At 45.9% G+C, this 18,469-nt stretch overlaps 1 protein-coding gene across 2 annotated transcripts in view; it reads right to left on the reverse strand.

Annotated features, from left to right (window-relative positions):
* Positions 1 to 18,469, reverse strand: part of IPO8 (importin 8) — a 2,228,954-nt gene that overhangs the window by 1,187,736 nt on the left and 1,022,749 nt on the right. For both annotated transcript variants that reach the window (XM_069628533.1, XM_069628532.1), the window contains 2 exons: positions 4,437 to 4,553; positions 3,435 to 3,524 (listed from right to left, as the gene is read on the reverse strand). In XM_069628533.1, coding sequence (XP_069484634.1) covers positions 3,435 to 3,524; positions 4,437 to 4,553 — 207 coding nt within the window. The remainder of the gene's footprint in view (positions 1 to 3,434; positions 3,525 to 4,436; positions 4,554 to 18,469) is intronic.

Below are 18,469 nucleotides of genomic sequence, written 5' to 3' on the forward strand. Positions count from 1 at the left end.
AAAAGAAAATGTTTATGGGTGTGCTTCGGGGGTGTCCCCCGCAACACCCTGCTCACTATACCACACATACTTTACTTACCTGCAATGCTACCACCAAAGGTTCAAACTTTTGGTGTTCGAACCTTTGGTGGTAGCATTTTTCGGTCGTATTGTACGGTCAGACCTTTTTTTTTCGGTCCAATCGTACAATACCTGAAGACCAGCGTGCCGGAGAAGAGGCATCCAGAACCAGCATCCTGAAAAGGAGGCGACTGCCACAGATGGAGCAGCTGTTCATCCCGGGAGAGAAGACTGCGGAATCGAAGATACGCAATATGTGAGCCAGAGAGGTAGAATGGCGGTTGAACTCCACGGCCGGCCACAGGGAGTTCAGAATCCAATACCTCTGAGGTCTGACAGGCCCAGTGAAGACGCTTGCTTGAGACCCAAGGAAGGAGAAGCCATATCCCTTAAGGCAAAAGGGACCCATAGAAAACAGAACAAAAGAGTAACACCCCACAGGGGGTAAGCCAAAAGGGTATACCCAAGAAAAGGGTGTAATTCAGACTGAACAGAAGAGAGTATCCAGAGAAGTGGTACTAATATGCCTCCTGACTAAAGGAACCCTTAGAAAACAACACATACGAGAAATATCTTAAGGGGAGAGCGAGAACAGTGTACCTAAGAAGCTGGTGTAAGTCCAACCGAAAGGAATAAAATACCAGAGGAAGGGGAACCAATATCCTTCCTGACAGATGGGACACTTAGAAAGCAGCACATAAGTGAAACACTCCAAGGGGGTTATGGAAAACAGTAGAACCCAGAAGTGGGTGTGGTTCAAACCGAGAAGCGGAGAGGACCCGATATGGGTCAAGATGAGATACAATGTCGAGATACCAAGGTCTGAGCAAGTGGAGTAACTTTGCTGATAGTTTTGGGGAGACATGATACCTAAATGAAAGGGGCCTCTGCCAAGTGAGTGGGAAAAAATGGTGTGCCAGAAAACTTGAAGGGACAAACACGCTCCCCCTGCCCCCTTAAAATTACACCCATGGTCTGAGTCTACCAAGTAATCAACCTTATATAGAAAAGCTACAGAACTGTAATCAACGCCGGGAAGCAGAGTCCAGAGGTCCTTGGGAGACCACCAGGAATTACCCCACAAGAAGCTAATTTGTCAGAAGGGGAGAAACAAAGGGGTTACCAAAACTCCCTTCCACGTTACAAAACCTAATAAAATTGGTGGTTAGAGGGGGGTTCACGTACAACGGTTGTCCAGAGGGATGCCCACTTTATATCTCAAGAAGGGGAACCAAGTTGCCTCAGGACAAAAGGAATTCTTAGAAAACAAAATATCCAAGAACTGGCCACCAAACAGAGCATACATAGGAGGGGATCGGAGAAGGGTTTAGCCAAACAGGCTAGTTGATCTAAAAACACTGCATGGAGAAGACACATAGGTTCGAATTGCCCAAATAATCAAACCTATATAGAAAACCTTTAAACAACACTGCGAAGCAGAGTGTGTCTAGGTCCACGGAAGGCCACAAGAAATGACCCCCAAAGTAGGTGGTGAACTGGGCCTTAGGAGAGTGCCAAAGGGGCTATCAAAAATTACCTTCAGCGCTTCAAAAGCCACTAAAACAAGGTGGAAGTACACTTGTAAGGATTATCAAGAGTGTATGGAAGAGCCCAACAATCTGTCGGTTCATTTTGAACCAAACAACTATTGAGAACCACCATAAATAAGGTCTATGAAACTCTACGAGGAAGATATCACTCATCTTTTCTGTATACTATAAAGACTGTGACGAGAAAGCAAAAAGAATACTAATTTCATCCTGCATACAAGACATTTTAGATTTCTGTTGGGACTGTGACAAAAGCCAAAAACCTGGGAAGCTGAAAAGGGATATTTCTAAATATATTCAGTGGGAGAGGGTCAAGCACCATCCAACAACAAACTAAATAGAGTGATGGGGCCAGTTAGGTAGTTTAGGTTTAGACAGTGTACAAGGTTGTGTTGTGCACAACGTCCTAATGAGCACCTTTGCCATTCTCATTCCTAGAGAGGGAACCCCATCATAGCAATAGGGCTAGTTGAGGAACTTTGTCATTTTGTTAAATAAAACTTCTGTCATCCATACCCAGTTGTCCGAGTCCTACCTTCGGCCGATCACAAGAGGTAATTTTTCTGGCCCCATATTAACATTCCGAGGGCTGAGACAGGTGTGTATGTTAGCCCCTTGCCTCTTTAACCTGTATCTATTTGACCAGGGGGATTATCTGAATAGAGTGCAAGTGTTCCTTCCGCGGATGGGGGAATTGCTGCTTCACTGGATAACATACGGAGATGACATTATTTTTGATCAGACCCCCCCATTGGTTTGAAATGCAGACTGAATAAACTACAACTATAGGCACAAGATAATGACATGGTAATTTACACCTCAAAAACATTGATATCTTATTCCCCAGTAGAGGATTAATCAGACATTGAACTGGTGCGTTGATAAGAATCTCTCAGTATCAATCCAGAAGCATATTTATTTTGACTTTAACAAATAGGCCCAATAAGATGTCTACCTTTGGGGTAAAAAAGTTTTCCACAAATTGCTTAGATGAAAATAATTAAATATAGATTGTGTCGTTTTTTGATTTGGCCACTGATTTCGTATAAAAAATTCTAAGTGATCCATGACCTTGTTTATGGACTGGAATTCATAACACTGATTGGCAACAGCTGCTATGGGTTGAGGGATTTATTAGAACACTGTGGATTTTAGTGATGTATTTTTGTTTTTTACTCTTTGGTGTCCATTTTGTATGTTCATTTTTATTTTCACTTCTTAGCTTGAAAGGTTTAGATAAACCATATCACTTGAAACAAAAAGCAAAATGTGGTTCCCATAATAATTAGTAAGCATGGAATCTTAGAAACCAGTTATGTGCAGAGTATTGCTGTTCCTATTTTAATGCATTCTTTAAAAAAAGACATTAAAAAAACATGATGAAAAATTAAGTTTCAACTCTGTGGAAGAAACCCCTACAAAGCTATGAAAAAAATACAAATAATTGCCCAAAAGTAGAACACAAAACAGTTGAAGTTTGCACAAAATACTTAAATATGTAAAATACCTAAGTAAGTACAGGACAAGTGTCTTTGCAGATCTTCTTGGCAGCAGACAAAAGGAATCCAAGATTGGTCTGGGGTCATAGGAGAAGAGTGGAACTAGAGATTTGTATTGACCTGTAGCATCACAGAAACAATTTTATTCTCAGTGTTTAACAACTTTGTAAGCTAATCAAAGAGCTTAAAACTATGTAGAATTCCAGGATTGTGATACTCTAATTCCATCACACATTTGAATATATCAAGGCCACTGATGCTGGAGAATGTTTTTCCTTTCATTCCATTTCAAAGAAAAGTGTTATTAAATTAAATAAAAACTTACCCTAGCCCTTAGATATCCCAGGTTAGACATGAAAAGGGGGAACACATGGTTCTGTATTATCAACTCCATTTGATCTTTGAATACATTTTTCTGTAAAAGGAAATTCACAGAGAAGTTACTACAACCATGAATCAATGAATGCATTTTAAAAGAACCCTCAGAAGGCACTTAACACAGTTCTAGCAGTTTTCACATCAGTGTTAGACTTTTTGGTCGGGTTGAAATGTTAAGAGAAATCCTGAAAACGATAATATGGCTATAGCACCCACTGCTCAGTAATAAATTAAACACAATGGCAAACTAATGAGGATGTAAGAGTATAATGCCATTTAATTTAAAATAATTATTATAGCTTGTGCCCATCTTCAACTTCTAGGAGCAGTGGGGCACTTTGCACCGCCAGATTAAAAAAACAGAATGTGATAGAGACTACACTAAGTTACACATACTTATTACTTGAGTAACTGAAAGATAAAGTGATGTGTCTGAAAAAAGAGTTCATTTTCCATCAGTCAAGCGCCGAGCACATACCCTCTAGAACACATCTACTACACCTTAAGATATAATGAGGGCATGGCTACCACTTTATTATAAAATAATGATGCATTAGTTGGGTGACAGAACACAATTTAGGGATCAATTTAATGTTGAATTATAAAACAAAGCTAGGAATATCTTTAAAGAATTATTTTCTGTATCTATACCATATCAAGAGCATGGGGTTCTAACCAGAGGCGAAACCAGGATTATCCAACAAGTGGGTCCTGAAGCTAATGTAGTTGGGCCCACCGGAGTGACATTAACATCTGTAAATGCCCACACAGTGCTGCTGAGTGGACATTTACAGATATTGGGTGGGCCTTGCCCGCTCAGGCCCTACCCCGTCTACGCCTCTGCTTCCAACATCTCAGCTTCTAATTGTGGCCCTGAAGAAATTATCCAAGATTGAACAGAAAGACTACGCACAAAAGAGACTAGAACTATGTTCAGATATTCTCTCACCTTCAACAAAATATCAGCCAGAGAACCCATAACATGCAGTGCACCATCCTTCTTCCTTGGATCAATGTTAGGTTCTGTGAGGATCTGATAACAAAATGCCATCATCTTTGGTAATACCTGATGAAAACAAATAGAACAAATACATTAAAGACAAAAACAATGCGTTTCTCTCATGAGCCCACAAACCTCAGAGTGCAGAAGATTTGACAAGTTGTTCAGCCTTTAAGAATGCTTTAAATCCACATCGGACAAAGGGAGACCACAAACCTGTAATAGAAGGAATATTTACAGAGCCAAATGATTGCCAATGCCATTAAGCATGATGTCATGCAGGTGAAAACCAGTGTGTTTATTGTAAAGAACAAACCTTGAATTGGGCATAGTGCTGCGTTATGGTATAAATGAGCAGTTCACACCAACGCAGAATGTACTTGGATAATAAGCTACGAAAATCTTCATAAAGTGGCTTGCCAGAGTGTTGTGAGAATGCCTGCATGATCAAGTGGGAACCATGTGCTGCACATAGATACCACTGATCATCACTAGTGTGTGCTGTTGTTGATGTACTACGCACACCAACTGAAAGGTCTTCTATGCAGAGCTCCTTGCAATACAGGACTGATCCCCCAATGTTGGCTAAAGCAATTCAATGTACCCTTTTCCTAACTTACCTACAATTGCTGTGCTATGGCTGGCACACTTTTCACAATCTGTAATCTGGACTAAACTCACTGGGGAAATAAGGTCAGAGAAACACAGAACACGAGCACAAAATGTAGGGAACGCCAAACAGTGCACAAACAGTGAACTTTCTACCTTACACTTCCATATCCTGGATTCTGTCCCCAGACAATGGGGACAGAACCCAGGATATGTAAGTTTTACCCATACTCCTACATCCCATACTCCACATCAGTTAACGCTATGCCAGACGCAATTGCCATTTCGTCTTTCTAGAGCTTGCCTGCAGGCATGTTAGGGAGAGTTATCATTTTTATGCTTCACCCATTCTTCTGGTAAGACCCCCAGCACTTTTTACTGGACTTCTGGACCCTTTTCTTTAAATCCTGAATGCGTGGAGCCTTTTCCCACTCATTCATGCTTGTGGGTTCTGTGTTTTGGAACTCTATTCTTTGTATTTTACCTGTACTATGGAGTCTGTCTGCTCCATAGCTCTTAAAGGCATGTGTATTTTTCCATTTGCAGCACACAGCTCCTTATGGGCAGTGTTGCAGGGAACCCTTGGGGTCTTCCTTTGAGATTATATTTCTTTATCCTAGGGAGGGTAACTACAGTTCTTAAGGATAGAGGGATACTTAGTATCTTGTGCACAATAGGGGCACCCAAGTATCAACTTGGGGCATCCCTCCTTTTTTTTTGCCATTACTAGCGTGGTTGTTCTTTGATGGCCCTTCTTCTACTATTCTGGGGGGGGGGGGGCGGTCAGTGTGCGTGTTTTTCCACCCCCTGTCCTTTGGCTGCCAGAGTGCCTTAATAGGGCCCACTCCCACAGGCACAGCTAAACGCCCCTTTCTGTAAAATGCTGAGATTGCAGAGGAGTGTGTGCTGGAACTATATAAAAGTTGATGCTTCTGGCGTGAAAAGCAGGTCGACCACTGGAAGCTGAAGTAACCGACGAGGAAGACAAACAGAGGCACCTGTAGACCCTTTGCAACACCGTGAAGCGACCACTGCTGTCCTGACCCCTTTTTCTGTGCGACAGAGGAACTCCGAAGAGGACAACTCCTCCCCTTTGGCTGGTGGGAACAACCAGTCCCAAGACCAACTTTGACTTGTGCCATCTCCCGAGGTTCTGGGAGTTTCCACAGCTGCGGAACACCAATACCAGCAGACCTACTGCCCATTTCGAGAGCATTGTCGTGAAAATGCTGAATCCATCCAAATCTTTGCTGAGACCTCCAGGACACTCCAGAGATCCGATCCAACTCGCCCAGACCCCATCATCAGAGCATGGGACTGCACAAAGCGAATAAGATTGACCGGGCAATCTGCATCCTTTCTTTGTGCTGCAGAAAAGTCGCAAAAACCGCAGAATGAACCAAGAAGTTGTTGAAAGTCGTTATGTTATGTTATTTTGCACTTATATAGCGCCTTATGTACCATTGGTATGGTCTGAAGGCGCTGGTAGGTTGAACGCCCTTGGGAACCGAAGTTCTTGTCAGTAGAGGGAGGAGAGAGGGTCCAAAAGGTGCAAGTGCGCAACTGGTATGTGTGCAGCTGGTGCGAAAATTCCTGTGGAAGCTGCTTCATAGCGGTAGGTGTGGTGGCTGAGAGGTCAGGAGTATGTGTTCGAATCTGGCAGGAATTATCCAGACCGAGAGTGGCAGCGTAAGGCCTGAGGAGAACGCCTGGCTGGGGGTGCGAGACCAGCAGTGATTACATAGAGTGATGTGGAGTGAGCGGCGTCATATGTTGATATGAGAACAGTTATACCGAATGGTGTCATAGTATCTCTGTGTTCTAGTTGGGTGGTGGTGTAAGGAGAGAGTAAGCGTGGGGTGTGATATGAGGTATGATCTTTTAAAGGATCCATGCATTCTAGGTATAATATGGACGTCATGCAGTTAAGCAATTTGTCCGTTCTGCACATTCGTCGGCCCTCCACACGTCCTCTCGCCCCACACGTCCTCTCGCCCCACACGTCCTCTCGCCCCACACGTCCTCTCGCCCCACACGTCCTCTCGCCACACACGTCCTCTCGCCACACACGTCTTCTCGCCACACACGTCTTCACTCCACACACGTCTTCACTCCACACACGTCTTCTCTCCACACACGTCTTCACTCCACACGCGTCTTCACTCCACACGCGTCTTCTCTCCACACGCGTCTTCTCTCCACACGCGTCTTCTCTCCACACGCGTCTTCTCTCCACACGCGTCTTCTCTCCACACGCGTCTTCTCTCCACACGCGTCTTCTCTCCACACGCGTCTTCTCTCCACACGCGTCTTCTCTCCACACATGTCTTCACTCACTACACTCGGCCGCCCTCCACACCCGGCCGCCCTCCACACCCGGCCGCCCTCCACACCCGGCCGCCCTCCACACCCGGCCGCCCTCCACACCCGGCCGCCCTCCACACCCGGCCGCCCTCAACACCCGGCCGCCCTCAACACTCATCCGCTCTCGAAACTCATCCGCCCTCGAAACTCATCCGCCCTCGAAACTCATCCGCCCTCGAAACTCATCCGCTCCCGACACTCATCCGCTCCCGACACTCATCCGCTCCCGACACTCATCCGCTCCCGACACTCATCCGCTCCCGACACTCATCCGCTCCCGACACTCATCCGCTCCCGACACTCATCCGCTCCCGACACTCATCCGCTCCCGACACTCATCCGCTCCCGACACTCATCCGCTCCCGACACTCATCCGCTCCCGACACTCATCCGCTCCCGACACTCATCCGCTCCCGACACTCATCCGCTCCCGACACTCATCCGCTCCCGACACTCATCCGCTCCCGACACTCATCCGCTCCCGACACTCATCCGCTCCCGACACTCATCCGCCCTCGACACTCATCCGCCCTCGACACTCATCCGCCCTCGACACTCATCCGCCCTCGACACTCATCCGTCCTCGACACACATCCGCCCTCGACACACATCCGCCCTCGACACTCATCCGCCCTCAACACACATCCGCCCTCAACACACATCCGCCCTCAACACACATCCGCCTTCAACACTCTTCCGCTCTCCACGGTCATCCTCTCTATATGCTCGTTCGCTTGTATACGATCGTCTGGCCACGCGTTCACCTAGTCTATACGTTTGTTGGTTCAGTAAAGTTAATTTTATACGCCCTCATCAGTTCTACGTGCTCCTTAGTTCTGTTCGCTTCTCTGTATTTGCGTTCATATTAGCTTTTACATACTGCTATGTGCATTTCATCGGTTCAGATCTCCTTAGTTTCTCATTGAATTATTTATCCATATTAGCTTTTACATACTGCTATGTGCATTTCATCGGTTCAGATCTCCTTAGTTTCTCATTGATTTATTCGTAATATCTGCTTCCCTGTATTTGATCTACTTTAGTCGTTTATTGATAGGTCGGTGTGATGGTGCTAGTTTGGAAGCCGGTCGGTTTTAGGGGAAGAGCCAGGTTTTCAGTAGTTTGCGGAAGGACGTTAAGTCCTCAGTTAGGCGGATGTGGGGTGGGAGCGAGTTCCACAGGGTTGGAGCTTGGGCTGAGAATGATGTTCCGCCTATCCTGATTGAGTTTGTCTTAGGAATTGTTAGGAGGCCGGCTGAGCTTGATCTTAGGGTGCGAGAGGGATGATATGGTATTAGTTTTTCTTGAAGATATTGAGGTCCAGTTTTATGCAGTGCTAGATGGGTGAGGCATAAGGTTTTGAAAGCCACCCTACGGGCTACTGGAAGCCAGTGCAGTGTCTTGAGGGCTGGGGATACGTGGTCTCTTGGACTTAGCGCAAGTAGCATTTTGGCCGCCGCGTTTTGTGCTCTTTGGAGTTTATTCAGCTGTGGTAGGCATGGATTCCGAGGTATAGGGGGTTTCCGTAGTCCAGTCTGGATATAACGATTGATTGGACGGCAGAGACTCTGTTCGGAAATGAGAGGTATGGAAAGATGCGCCTGAGGGTTTTAAGGTGGTAGTGGCAGGACTTTGAGACATTGTTGACTTGGCGCGAGAGTGTTAGGCCGGAGTCTAGGGTGCATCCAAGATTTTTCACTGTGTTGGAGGGTGTCGGTGAGTTGCCCATGGCAGGTGGCCAGGGAAGAGGGTGCGGAAGAAGATCGGAGTTGCCGCACACCATGATTTCTGTTTTGGCGGGGTTTAGCAGGAGGTGGCTTTGGGTCATCCAGCGGTCAATGTTAAGGAGGCAGGCTGCCAGGTCGGGTCGGGAGTTGGGTTTCGAGTTCAGGAATTTTAAGATTAGTTGGGTGTCGTCGGCGTAGTTGTAACATATGATGTTGTGTGAGCGAATTATTGGCGGGAGGGTGATCAGGTAGAGATTGAACAGCAGGGCAGATAGACATGCTCCTTGAGGGACTCCCGTGTCGACTGGTCGAGCTTGGGAGGTAAGGCCGGAGAGTGTAGTTATTTGGTGCCTGTCTTTGAGGAAAGAGGCTATCCATTTAAGAGCGGTTCCACGGATTCCTAGGGAGTGGAGGCGGTCTAGGAGGATTGAGTGATTGATCGTGTCAAAGGCAGCGGATAGGTCAAGGAGGATTAGTGCTGCGCATCCTGCGGCGTCTGCTGTCATTTTGAGGTCGTCCCAGATCGACGTTAGGGTGGTTTCCGTTCCGTGACGTGATCTGAAACCTGATTGAGCAGGGTCTAGGAGGTTATTGGCTTCGACAAAGGCATTTAGTTGGGAGTAGACAGTTCGGTCAATGAGTTTGGCAAGGAACCTGGTGTTTGAGATTGGGCGGTAGTTTTTGACCTCGAGAGGGTCGAGCGAAGATTTTTTTATTAGAGGTTTGACGTATACCATTTTGAATGCTTAGGGAAATATACCGGAGGAAAGGGAGTCGTTTATGATAGATCTTGCGTGCTCTCCTGCGCAGGTGGAGGCAAAAATTACTTTGAGAGTTTTGGCTGGGCAAGGGTCTAGTGGTGATCCAGATGGTTTGCGGGCAGATAGAAGTTTGAGAAATTGCTCTGGTGATAATGGACTAAAGGATTCGAACGTTGGTTGCGTTGAGGTCGCAGGTGAGGGGCTGGCCGGTGCGGGCGGCGGAGTGTCAATTGGTTGTAGGAGAGCCAATTTGGTGTTTAGAGTTTTAGTCCTTTCAATAGCCGTGGTGTAAAAATGGAGGGAGAGTGAATCACACAGTGATTGTGACGGGGTCGGGATGGTTGTGTTACAGACTGGATTGGTGAATTCGGAGATGATTTTGTGGAGTTCTTTGTTTGGGTTTTTGGAGTTTAGGATTCGGGTGTTGTAGTGGGCTTTTTTTGCTTTCCGGATTTCGGCCTTGTACTGATACAATTGTCGGGCCAAGGTGGTCTTGCTCTCTTGGGTTTTCGCTTTCCGCCAATTGCGTTCAAGGTATTTGTAATGCCGTTTAGTGGTTTTTAACTCAGGAGTGAACCATCTGGGAAAAGGGCCAAGGCGGGATGATGGTTTGCACAGGGGAGTGAGTCGTGTCAGAGATGCATTGAGCCATGAGTCAAAGGCTTCAGGCGTTAGATGGTTGTGGGGATGGTGGGTAGGTGGTGGAGACTGGAGGAGTGCCTCGGCTAGGTCTGGGGTGATTTTTAGTTTTTTCCAGCACTTGCGTAGGTTCGGAGGCTCAGATGTGCGTATGTGAAGGGGGCTGGGAGAGTGGATGGTGAACGAGAGAATAAAATGATCGGACCAGATGATAGGGGTGGGGGGCTTTAGGTGAATCAGGGTATTGGAGCTAAAGATGGCATCCAGAGTGTGTCCTTTAAAGTGAGTCGGGCCGTTTATGTGGGGTTGGAGGTTAATTGCATCTAGACCGTCAACCAGGGCGTGGGTCATAGGGTTGGTGGGGTTGTCGAGCCTTATGTTTAAGTCTCCAAGGAGGGTGAGGTTGGGATGATTGATTTGAAGGGAGGCGATGGAGTCACAAAGGTTGTTTGCGAAATGTCTATCGTAGCCAGGAGGCCTGTAGATTATTAGGAAGCTGTGTGAGAGCGACGGGGAGAGGGATAGTTTAACGAGGAGCGATTCACAGGATGGAATGGAGGTTTGGTTGTCCATGATTGTGGCACGGAAGTGAGATTTGAAGACGAATGCTATCCCCCCTCCTCTGGACGGACGGTTCAGTGGGATGAGGCAATAGACAGGTGGAAAGGCTTCATTAGCGATTGGGCCGAAGTCATCAGAGAACCAGGTTTCAGTGATGAAAACTAGGTCCGGTTTGACAGAGGTGAGGAGGTCAAAGATGCAGTGTCTGTTTTTAGCTACAGATCGCGCGTTAAAAAGGATACAGTTTACATCTGCGGGCAGGGTTGGGTTTGGTGCTTGGGTGGGGGGGGCGGAGAGGCTGGAGGGAGGGGGTTAAGGTTGGTGATGCTAGGGAAAAGTGGGCGAGCAGAGAAGTATTTAGGCTTCGGGCGTGGTTGGGTGGTTGCTTGTGATAGGTTGATCGGGTTCGGGGTGGGGGATTTGAGGAAGGGGAGTGGGCGGTTGGGAGTTTCAGTTGCAGTCGAGGAGAAATCGAGGGAGAGGGGTTTCAGGAAAGGAGAGGCCACGGGGGAAGGAGGAGAGTGTGGGAGAGAGGTGCAGGGTCGAGATAGGGGAGGCGAGGAGAGCTGAGGGGTTGAGGGGGACCAGGAACGTTTCCTCTTTAGTTTCTTTGCTGCAACTGGTGTGTGGGAGAGGGTAGGGGGGTCAGAGGGGGAGAGGGACGCGGCTTCGGTTCTTGCTAGTGCAAGGCGTGCAGTTTTTAGGGATGGGAAATGGTGCGGTCGGCCGGTGAAAGTGGTAGGGGTATGGGGGCAAGGAGGGGGTTGGGCGATTGGAGGGTCGGGTGTGCTAGATATGATAGTAAGGAGGGCAGGAGTGGGCACAGTGGGCACTGCTGGCAGGTCGGCGGTGGGGTTCAGGGGATGCGTGGTCTTAGGGTGGGTTGCTCGCCATCGTGCACCCCTGGCTTGGTGTTTGGAGAGGGTGGTGGCAAGGATTGCGGACGAGGGTGGGCTGATATGGGAAGGGGGGGCAGGAGGGAGGGCAGCTCGGAGAATGGAGGTGGTCCACGGGAGTCGTTTCTGACAGGAGTGGGGGGAGTGACTGCACTCATGATCGGTGCAAGCTTTGGGTTGATTTAGGAGGGTTTCTGATTGTAGTTCAGGGGTTGATGATTAACGCTTTTTTGGGAGACTTTCGGGTTCAACTGGTCGACGACTTATTTGGTGCTTTCTGGATACAATTGGGAATACTTCTAATGCAACTTTTCTTGGAGAGCTGTTGGGGGCAGCTTCTAGATGTAATTGGGATCAGTTCAAATTCAACTTTTTCAGAGAGGCTATTGGGCGCAACCTCTAAGTGCAGTCAAGTACACTTCTAATTTCCATTAATCATAGAGGCTGATGGGCGCAGTTTATAAATGCAGTTTGGAACACTTCTAGATGCAGTTAGGAACATTTCTAATTCAACTTTTCCCAGAGAGGCTATTGGGCGCAGTTTCAAGATGCGATTGCGAGAAACATCTAGGTGCAGTTGGGACCTTCTAATACAACTTTCTTAGAGAGGCTATTGGGTGCAACTTCTAAAGGCAATCATGTACACTTCTAGATTCAACTTTTCTCACAGAGGCTAATGGGCGCAACTTCTGAAAGCAATCATGTACACTTCTAGATTCAACTTTTCTCAGAGAGGCTATTGGGCGCAGTTTCTAAATGTAATTGAGAACACTCATAAATTCAACTTTTCTCAGAGAGGCTATTGGGAGCAACTTCTAAATGAAATCATGTACACTTCTAGGTTGAACTTTTCTTTCCCCACTTTTCGTGCCCCAGATCCTCCCTCGAGACTACTGCTGAAAGACCCCAATTCAGTGTCCTGCCTTCAGTCATCAGACCAATCAATCCGAAGGTCGGGTCCAGAGTTGCAACATCATGGAGCATCCAGAACAAACATTTTCTTCTAACCTAAGGTACTGTGGGGAAAAAGGTATTGCTTACCTGATTCCAGAAAGTTGCCCCAGAGTGTTGGAGTGCACGTAGAGGTGTCCAAGGCAACAGCCTCTTACCTCCGACTCAAGCCACTGCTTCTGTCCCTTCATCTAGTCCCATCTCTGGTCTCCATCATTGGTTATCAACTTGCTGCTTCTAAAAGACTAGAGACTTGAAGAAATCCACAGGAACTCTTCATATTCTGCTGCTTGTCAAGACTTTGAGCCCTCTCTGAACTACCTCTAGCTAGGGTTGTGTTTTTGGACTTAAAAGACTTGCTGTGCGAAGAAACCCTCTCTAGAACCTTCAACCAGACTAGTGTTACTCTAACCATTTTCCTTTAAGTTACTTTCTTGTATGTGTTTGTAGAGTAAATGCCTTACCGTAAATGTTCACGTGCGTGTAATTACCGATAATAAGATAGCATTGTCTTTTCCCTTTCTAACGTTGCAACAAATGTAACTGCGAACAAACAAAAAAGTGAGAGTCCTTTGAAGTATATTTTTAAGTATTCCTAAGTGTTCTAGTGTAAACGTATGAGGTATTTGAAGTGATTCTGGTGTAAATATAATAAATATATAATTTTAATAAACTATAAGTGTAAGTGCTTCTTACATGTACATTTCTAACTAGGTTGAGTGTGCTTACCTACAGCTCACATCTTCCTCTTAAGATAAGCCTGACTGCTCTGCCACTCTACCAAGGTCCTTAGTTAGTACAGACTGATACTAAGAGTTGGAGATCTACAAACCACTGGAATAGCTTACTAAGGTCTTTCTATCAGGAGGACCTCAGGAAAACTCCCCTAACAAGACATTCATCCAGAATGGAGAAGTTAATTATTTATTTATCTATTACATTTGTTAACCGCTCAAACCCTCGGGTATCACGGTGTTGTTGCAGACATCTTACAATAGCATTCAACAGTATTACAAATACATCCAATAAAACAATGGTACAAAAATGTACAAAGGTTAATACAGTACATGGTCACTTTCACTATTTACAGATTCTGGTAATAGTCTACCCTGGGGAGGCATCTATCTAAGCCTATGGAGAGTAGATATTTAAGATTAAGATTATGTATGGTTAACTAGTATTGGTTGAAGAACCAGGTTTTTAATAGTTTTTTGAAACACTGGAAGGAGTCTTCATTTTTATTGTTTAGTGGGAGCTCGATCCAGAGTTTTGGGGGCATGACTTGGAAGTTGCTGCTGCCTCCTGCTCTGGAGCTTTTGAACCGAGGGACATCAAGGAGAGACTTTTTATTGGATCTGAGAGTCCTGTTTTGGACGCTCAGATCCAATAAAAGTTGTCTGAAATACCAAAGTGGCGCTGGATGTCATTGTTATGCATGTCAAAGTAGACACTACAAGGCCTGACAATGTGTCTACAGGAAGATATGTGAATGTAAAAGACAATATAGGCAGCTGATAGATCCCAGAGGCGCTTAGGAGGGAGAGAGAATAGGAGAGGCATAGTATGGTCCTGGTAAGAACTTTTCTTCAATAGTTATCCAACTTTGGGCACTTACAAACTGTCTGTTGGCTTTCCCAACTCTTGTTAAGACTAATAAAAAAAGAGAACTACATTGGGACATGTGACTCTAAGCCCATCTTTTGTAGCTAAGGACTTTTTAAGGTGTATTACCTTACTTTATAAGGCTTTGTATGGTACTTCGAACTGCTTTAAATTCAACATATAACAGATGGTTACTTACCGGGTTCTTTTATTCACATGCTTTACTTCTCTACAATATTTTAAACTGCTTTTGCTGTATGAAAAAGAGAAATTCTGGTGCTCTTACCAGAGCACAGCAAAGTGAATGTGTATTTCCTAGTAGTGAATGTTTTAGTGCATTAGTTGCCCGCGGTTTTTCATTGCTAAGAGTTTGTCTACGGTCTAAATAAATAAGTTTATTTTGATGCACTCTGCCAACTAGTATTATTAAGAGAGTTCTGTGTGTGCTTAATTGAAACCTTCACCACTGTAAGGAAGGCATGGTATCAACAGTAAGAGACACAAGTGACCACAGTTCAAGGGTGTTTATTGAACATCAACGGTATCATAAACGCCTATCTAATCTTAAATCTAAATACACACAGTGTGGGGGTAGTGTTTATGAAAAATAAAGAAGTATTCGCAAAAATTATATGTCGGGATGTTCGGGCCGTTGGCTTCCCTTCCCCACGTTTTCAGCATGGGACAAGGCATTGCACTTGAGCGTAGCACAATCTCTGGCTTCTTCGGCACGAGGATACATTTCAATTACTAGAATCAGGGCCTTTTGTGCCCAAGTCTCTTTACTTATCAAGGACTCTTGAAACCGAGGGCCTGATGTAACAAAACAAATAAAAAGTTATTTTGCTCTTACAAGTACTCAATTCCGGTGATTCACAGTCGTTTCTTTGGATCCTCCTCTTCCAGGCTCAGATCCCCTATCACAATGTTCAGAGAATATTCTCTCTCGGGTGACTCACGGTTCAGCCCAGATCACCCTCAGCCTGGCTCAGATCCTTCCACTTACACAATTAGTCTCCTTCAGCCGGGTTCAGAGCAATTTCAGTTAGTGTACACTATCAAAGGTTTTGAATGTGCAGGGGTTTAGCTTAACCTTTTGCAGGACCACTTCGATTTCACAATTCCTCTTTACATTTGCCATCTCTCAGTTGGATACCTAACAGAGACCTCTGAATGAGCACCCACGTGGTGCCAGACCACACGGTTTACGGTACCTGTCTTGGCTTCAAAAAGTCAGTCGCTCATCTGCTGTTTAATTATATTCGTGTCACTCGTCACATACGCTTCACACACTGTTCTCTTCAGATTTCTCCATACAATGTTGCCACTTGCAATGTTGGCTCTAACAAAGACCGGTTTGGTATCAGTCTCCCCGACTCACTGGCTGTGCTGACTTTTCTGGCGCTGCTTTGTTGTAGGAGACAAGGACAGCACCACGTGGCAAACGCTCCTCCTCGCCATGGCTATCGACGCAGGAGAGCCTCAGTTACCACCGACACACAATGCAGGTTTCTTCAGCTTTAATTCCAGGTCTTATGTTTCTTACTCTGGAAGACTCGTGAAAGTAACGTTCTTTCTCTGAAAAGGTCAAGGGCGCGTCCACCCCCTTGCAACTCTCTACGGTCTTGAGGTCTTCTCCTCGTATTAAACTGCCATCTTGGAACTGCTGCCTCCTCGTTTGCTTTGCCTTGCTAAAAGAGTTCTTTTGTGCGCTGCCTTTTATTTGTGTGGGTAAGTATGATGGAAGTCAGGTGTGTGTGTGTGTGTAATGATCAGTAATTGACTGACTCTGCCCGACCATTGTGTTGGGCCATGTCAGGTATACGGTGCGGGTGTCAGTCCATTTTCTCTCACAGTGAGCTGTCTGTGAGAAAGTGTTCGTGTTGGGAAATGGGGTGGGAGGTTGAGTTCCCAAATATCCTACCTGGTAGGATGGGGAAAAGGTTTTACAGGGAAGGGGATACTGTGCCTTGCCGTTCAGTGTCCGACTTCCACTCCCTGAACACCCCTCATCCAGGTGATCTTCCCACACTCGTCCACCCCCAGGAACTGGATCCAAAAGCGATGGCCACACGGCCACCTGGATGACAGTTCCTCTGGGACTAGCGGGTGAGACACCTTCAGGTTTCTCACACCACTCTCACACTTCTTAAATCTAGGCCTTGCCGCTCAGACACTACCCAGATATAGTTTGGTTAGATATTAGTGTATTTCTCTCAGAATCTGCCCACAGGGTTCATTTTGAACATCCTTCTTAACAGATGGTTTTTGATATCAGCCACCTTCCCCAACAACAGCTCAGAGGGACTGGATTGTGGTCATATATAGAGATATTGGTGATCAGGTCGTTCGAACAAGGGCTCGTGTTGGTTATGTTGCTACATTGACCCTTCTTTGGCTCATTTGCATTGCCTTATTGACATAAATGGGTAATCTGTGTCCCTTGCACCTTTGCCATGTTGTGCCATGCCTTCCAGTGACCATTTTGAGATCAGACGAGGTCGAGTCTCCCATGTCTGTTTTCCACTTTTGGCCTGAGCAATGCACCAACAACTATGGGCTGTCCAGATGCATTGTACGTATAACTTTATTGCCCCAAGAGGCAGCAGATTAGAAACTAACAGGTTCCAACGGAAAGGTGCTGCTTTTTGATCTTGCTTCGGATGTGAAGGTATTTTAGTGGAGGACCTGGCCTTGTGGAAGTGGTTATCTGAGCAAGTTTGCCTCCCACACAGTGCCATTACTCCGGCTCAGGTTTGGTTTCTAGAATGTATCAGATGATTTTGGATGAACTCCCTAAAGATAAAAGCAGGGGGAAACAAGATTGGGCGCGGATACTAGGGAAAGAAATAACATACAAAGACTGGGAAAAGGCAAAGCTCTATCCAAAACATATATCAAGGAATGCCAGGCTAAAGCAGCTGCAATTCTACACGTTTCAGCGACCAAGGCCTGCGTTCAATGACACTGATTTTGTAAGCATGCTGTATTTGGTCCATTTTTCCTCTGAAATGCTTGTGTTTAGGGCCTCCTCCCATTTAGCTTTGGTATTATTTATTGTAGGTATGTGTGTTTGTACTAATGAGTATAGTTTAGAGACTCCCAGTCCCGTACTTGACGTGGCCGCCTGTATGCATGGGCGTGAGGGTGGTTCATCCGGAAAAAGTGGCCGACGTACGTTAAATTACGATTTCATCCTGTGATACTGAAGTGTTTTAAGTGGTCCCCAACCAACCGCGCCACCAAATTCTTCTCTGGTCACAAATTTCCCATTCGGGAACATGTCACGCATTATAACTTCTTTATTCGGGTCCCAGTGCCTCTGTATTATTTTATCCAACGTAGGCGGTATACCTGGGTATTTCCACAGTGGGACAACTGGGTCATATGGGGTTGCTATTTTCAGCTTTTTATACAATGTTATCCACACGTGTACCGTGGTTCCCACTGGGCCATAAGGACAAGAATGTTTGTATTGAAGGTTGAATATAATGGAACGGAGGTCTATAGGAGATGCAGCAGATTTCTCAAGCCATATATGGGGTGAGCGGTCTTCCAGGTCATACCAGTGTTTTGCAAATTGCGCTTGCGCCACCAAGTAATATAATTTGAAATCTGGTGCCGCCATTCCCCCTGTGCTATAAGGTTCGGTCAGCTTTTCCCCATTTCATTCTGGGGGTCTTCCCGTCCCACACAAATGTCACTGCCATTGCTCTTATTTTGTCAAAAAAGTTCTATCTGGCCATACTGGTATATTTACAAACAGGTAGAGCAATTTGAGGAGACCACCATCTTGAGGATGGTGACCCGGCCATTCAGGGATCTAGGCAGCTTAGCCCATGTTTGGAACTTTACATTAAGCACCTGTATAA

Source organism: Ambystoma mexicanum, chromosome 12 (genome assembly GCF_040938575.1).
Source record: "Ambystoma mexicanum isolate Mex_15411 chromosome 12, UKY_AmexF1_1, whole genome shotgun sequence".
NCBI lineage: Eukaryota > Metazoa > Chordata > Amphibia > Caudata > Ambystomatidae > Ambystoma > Ambystoma mexicanum.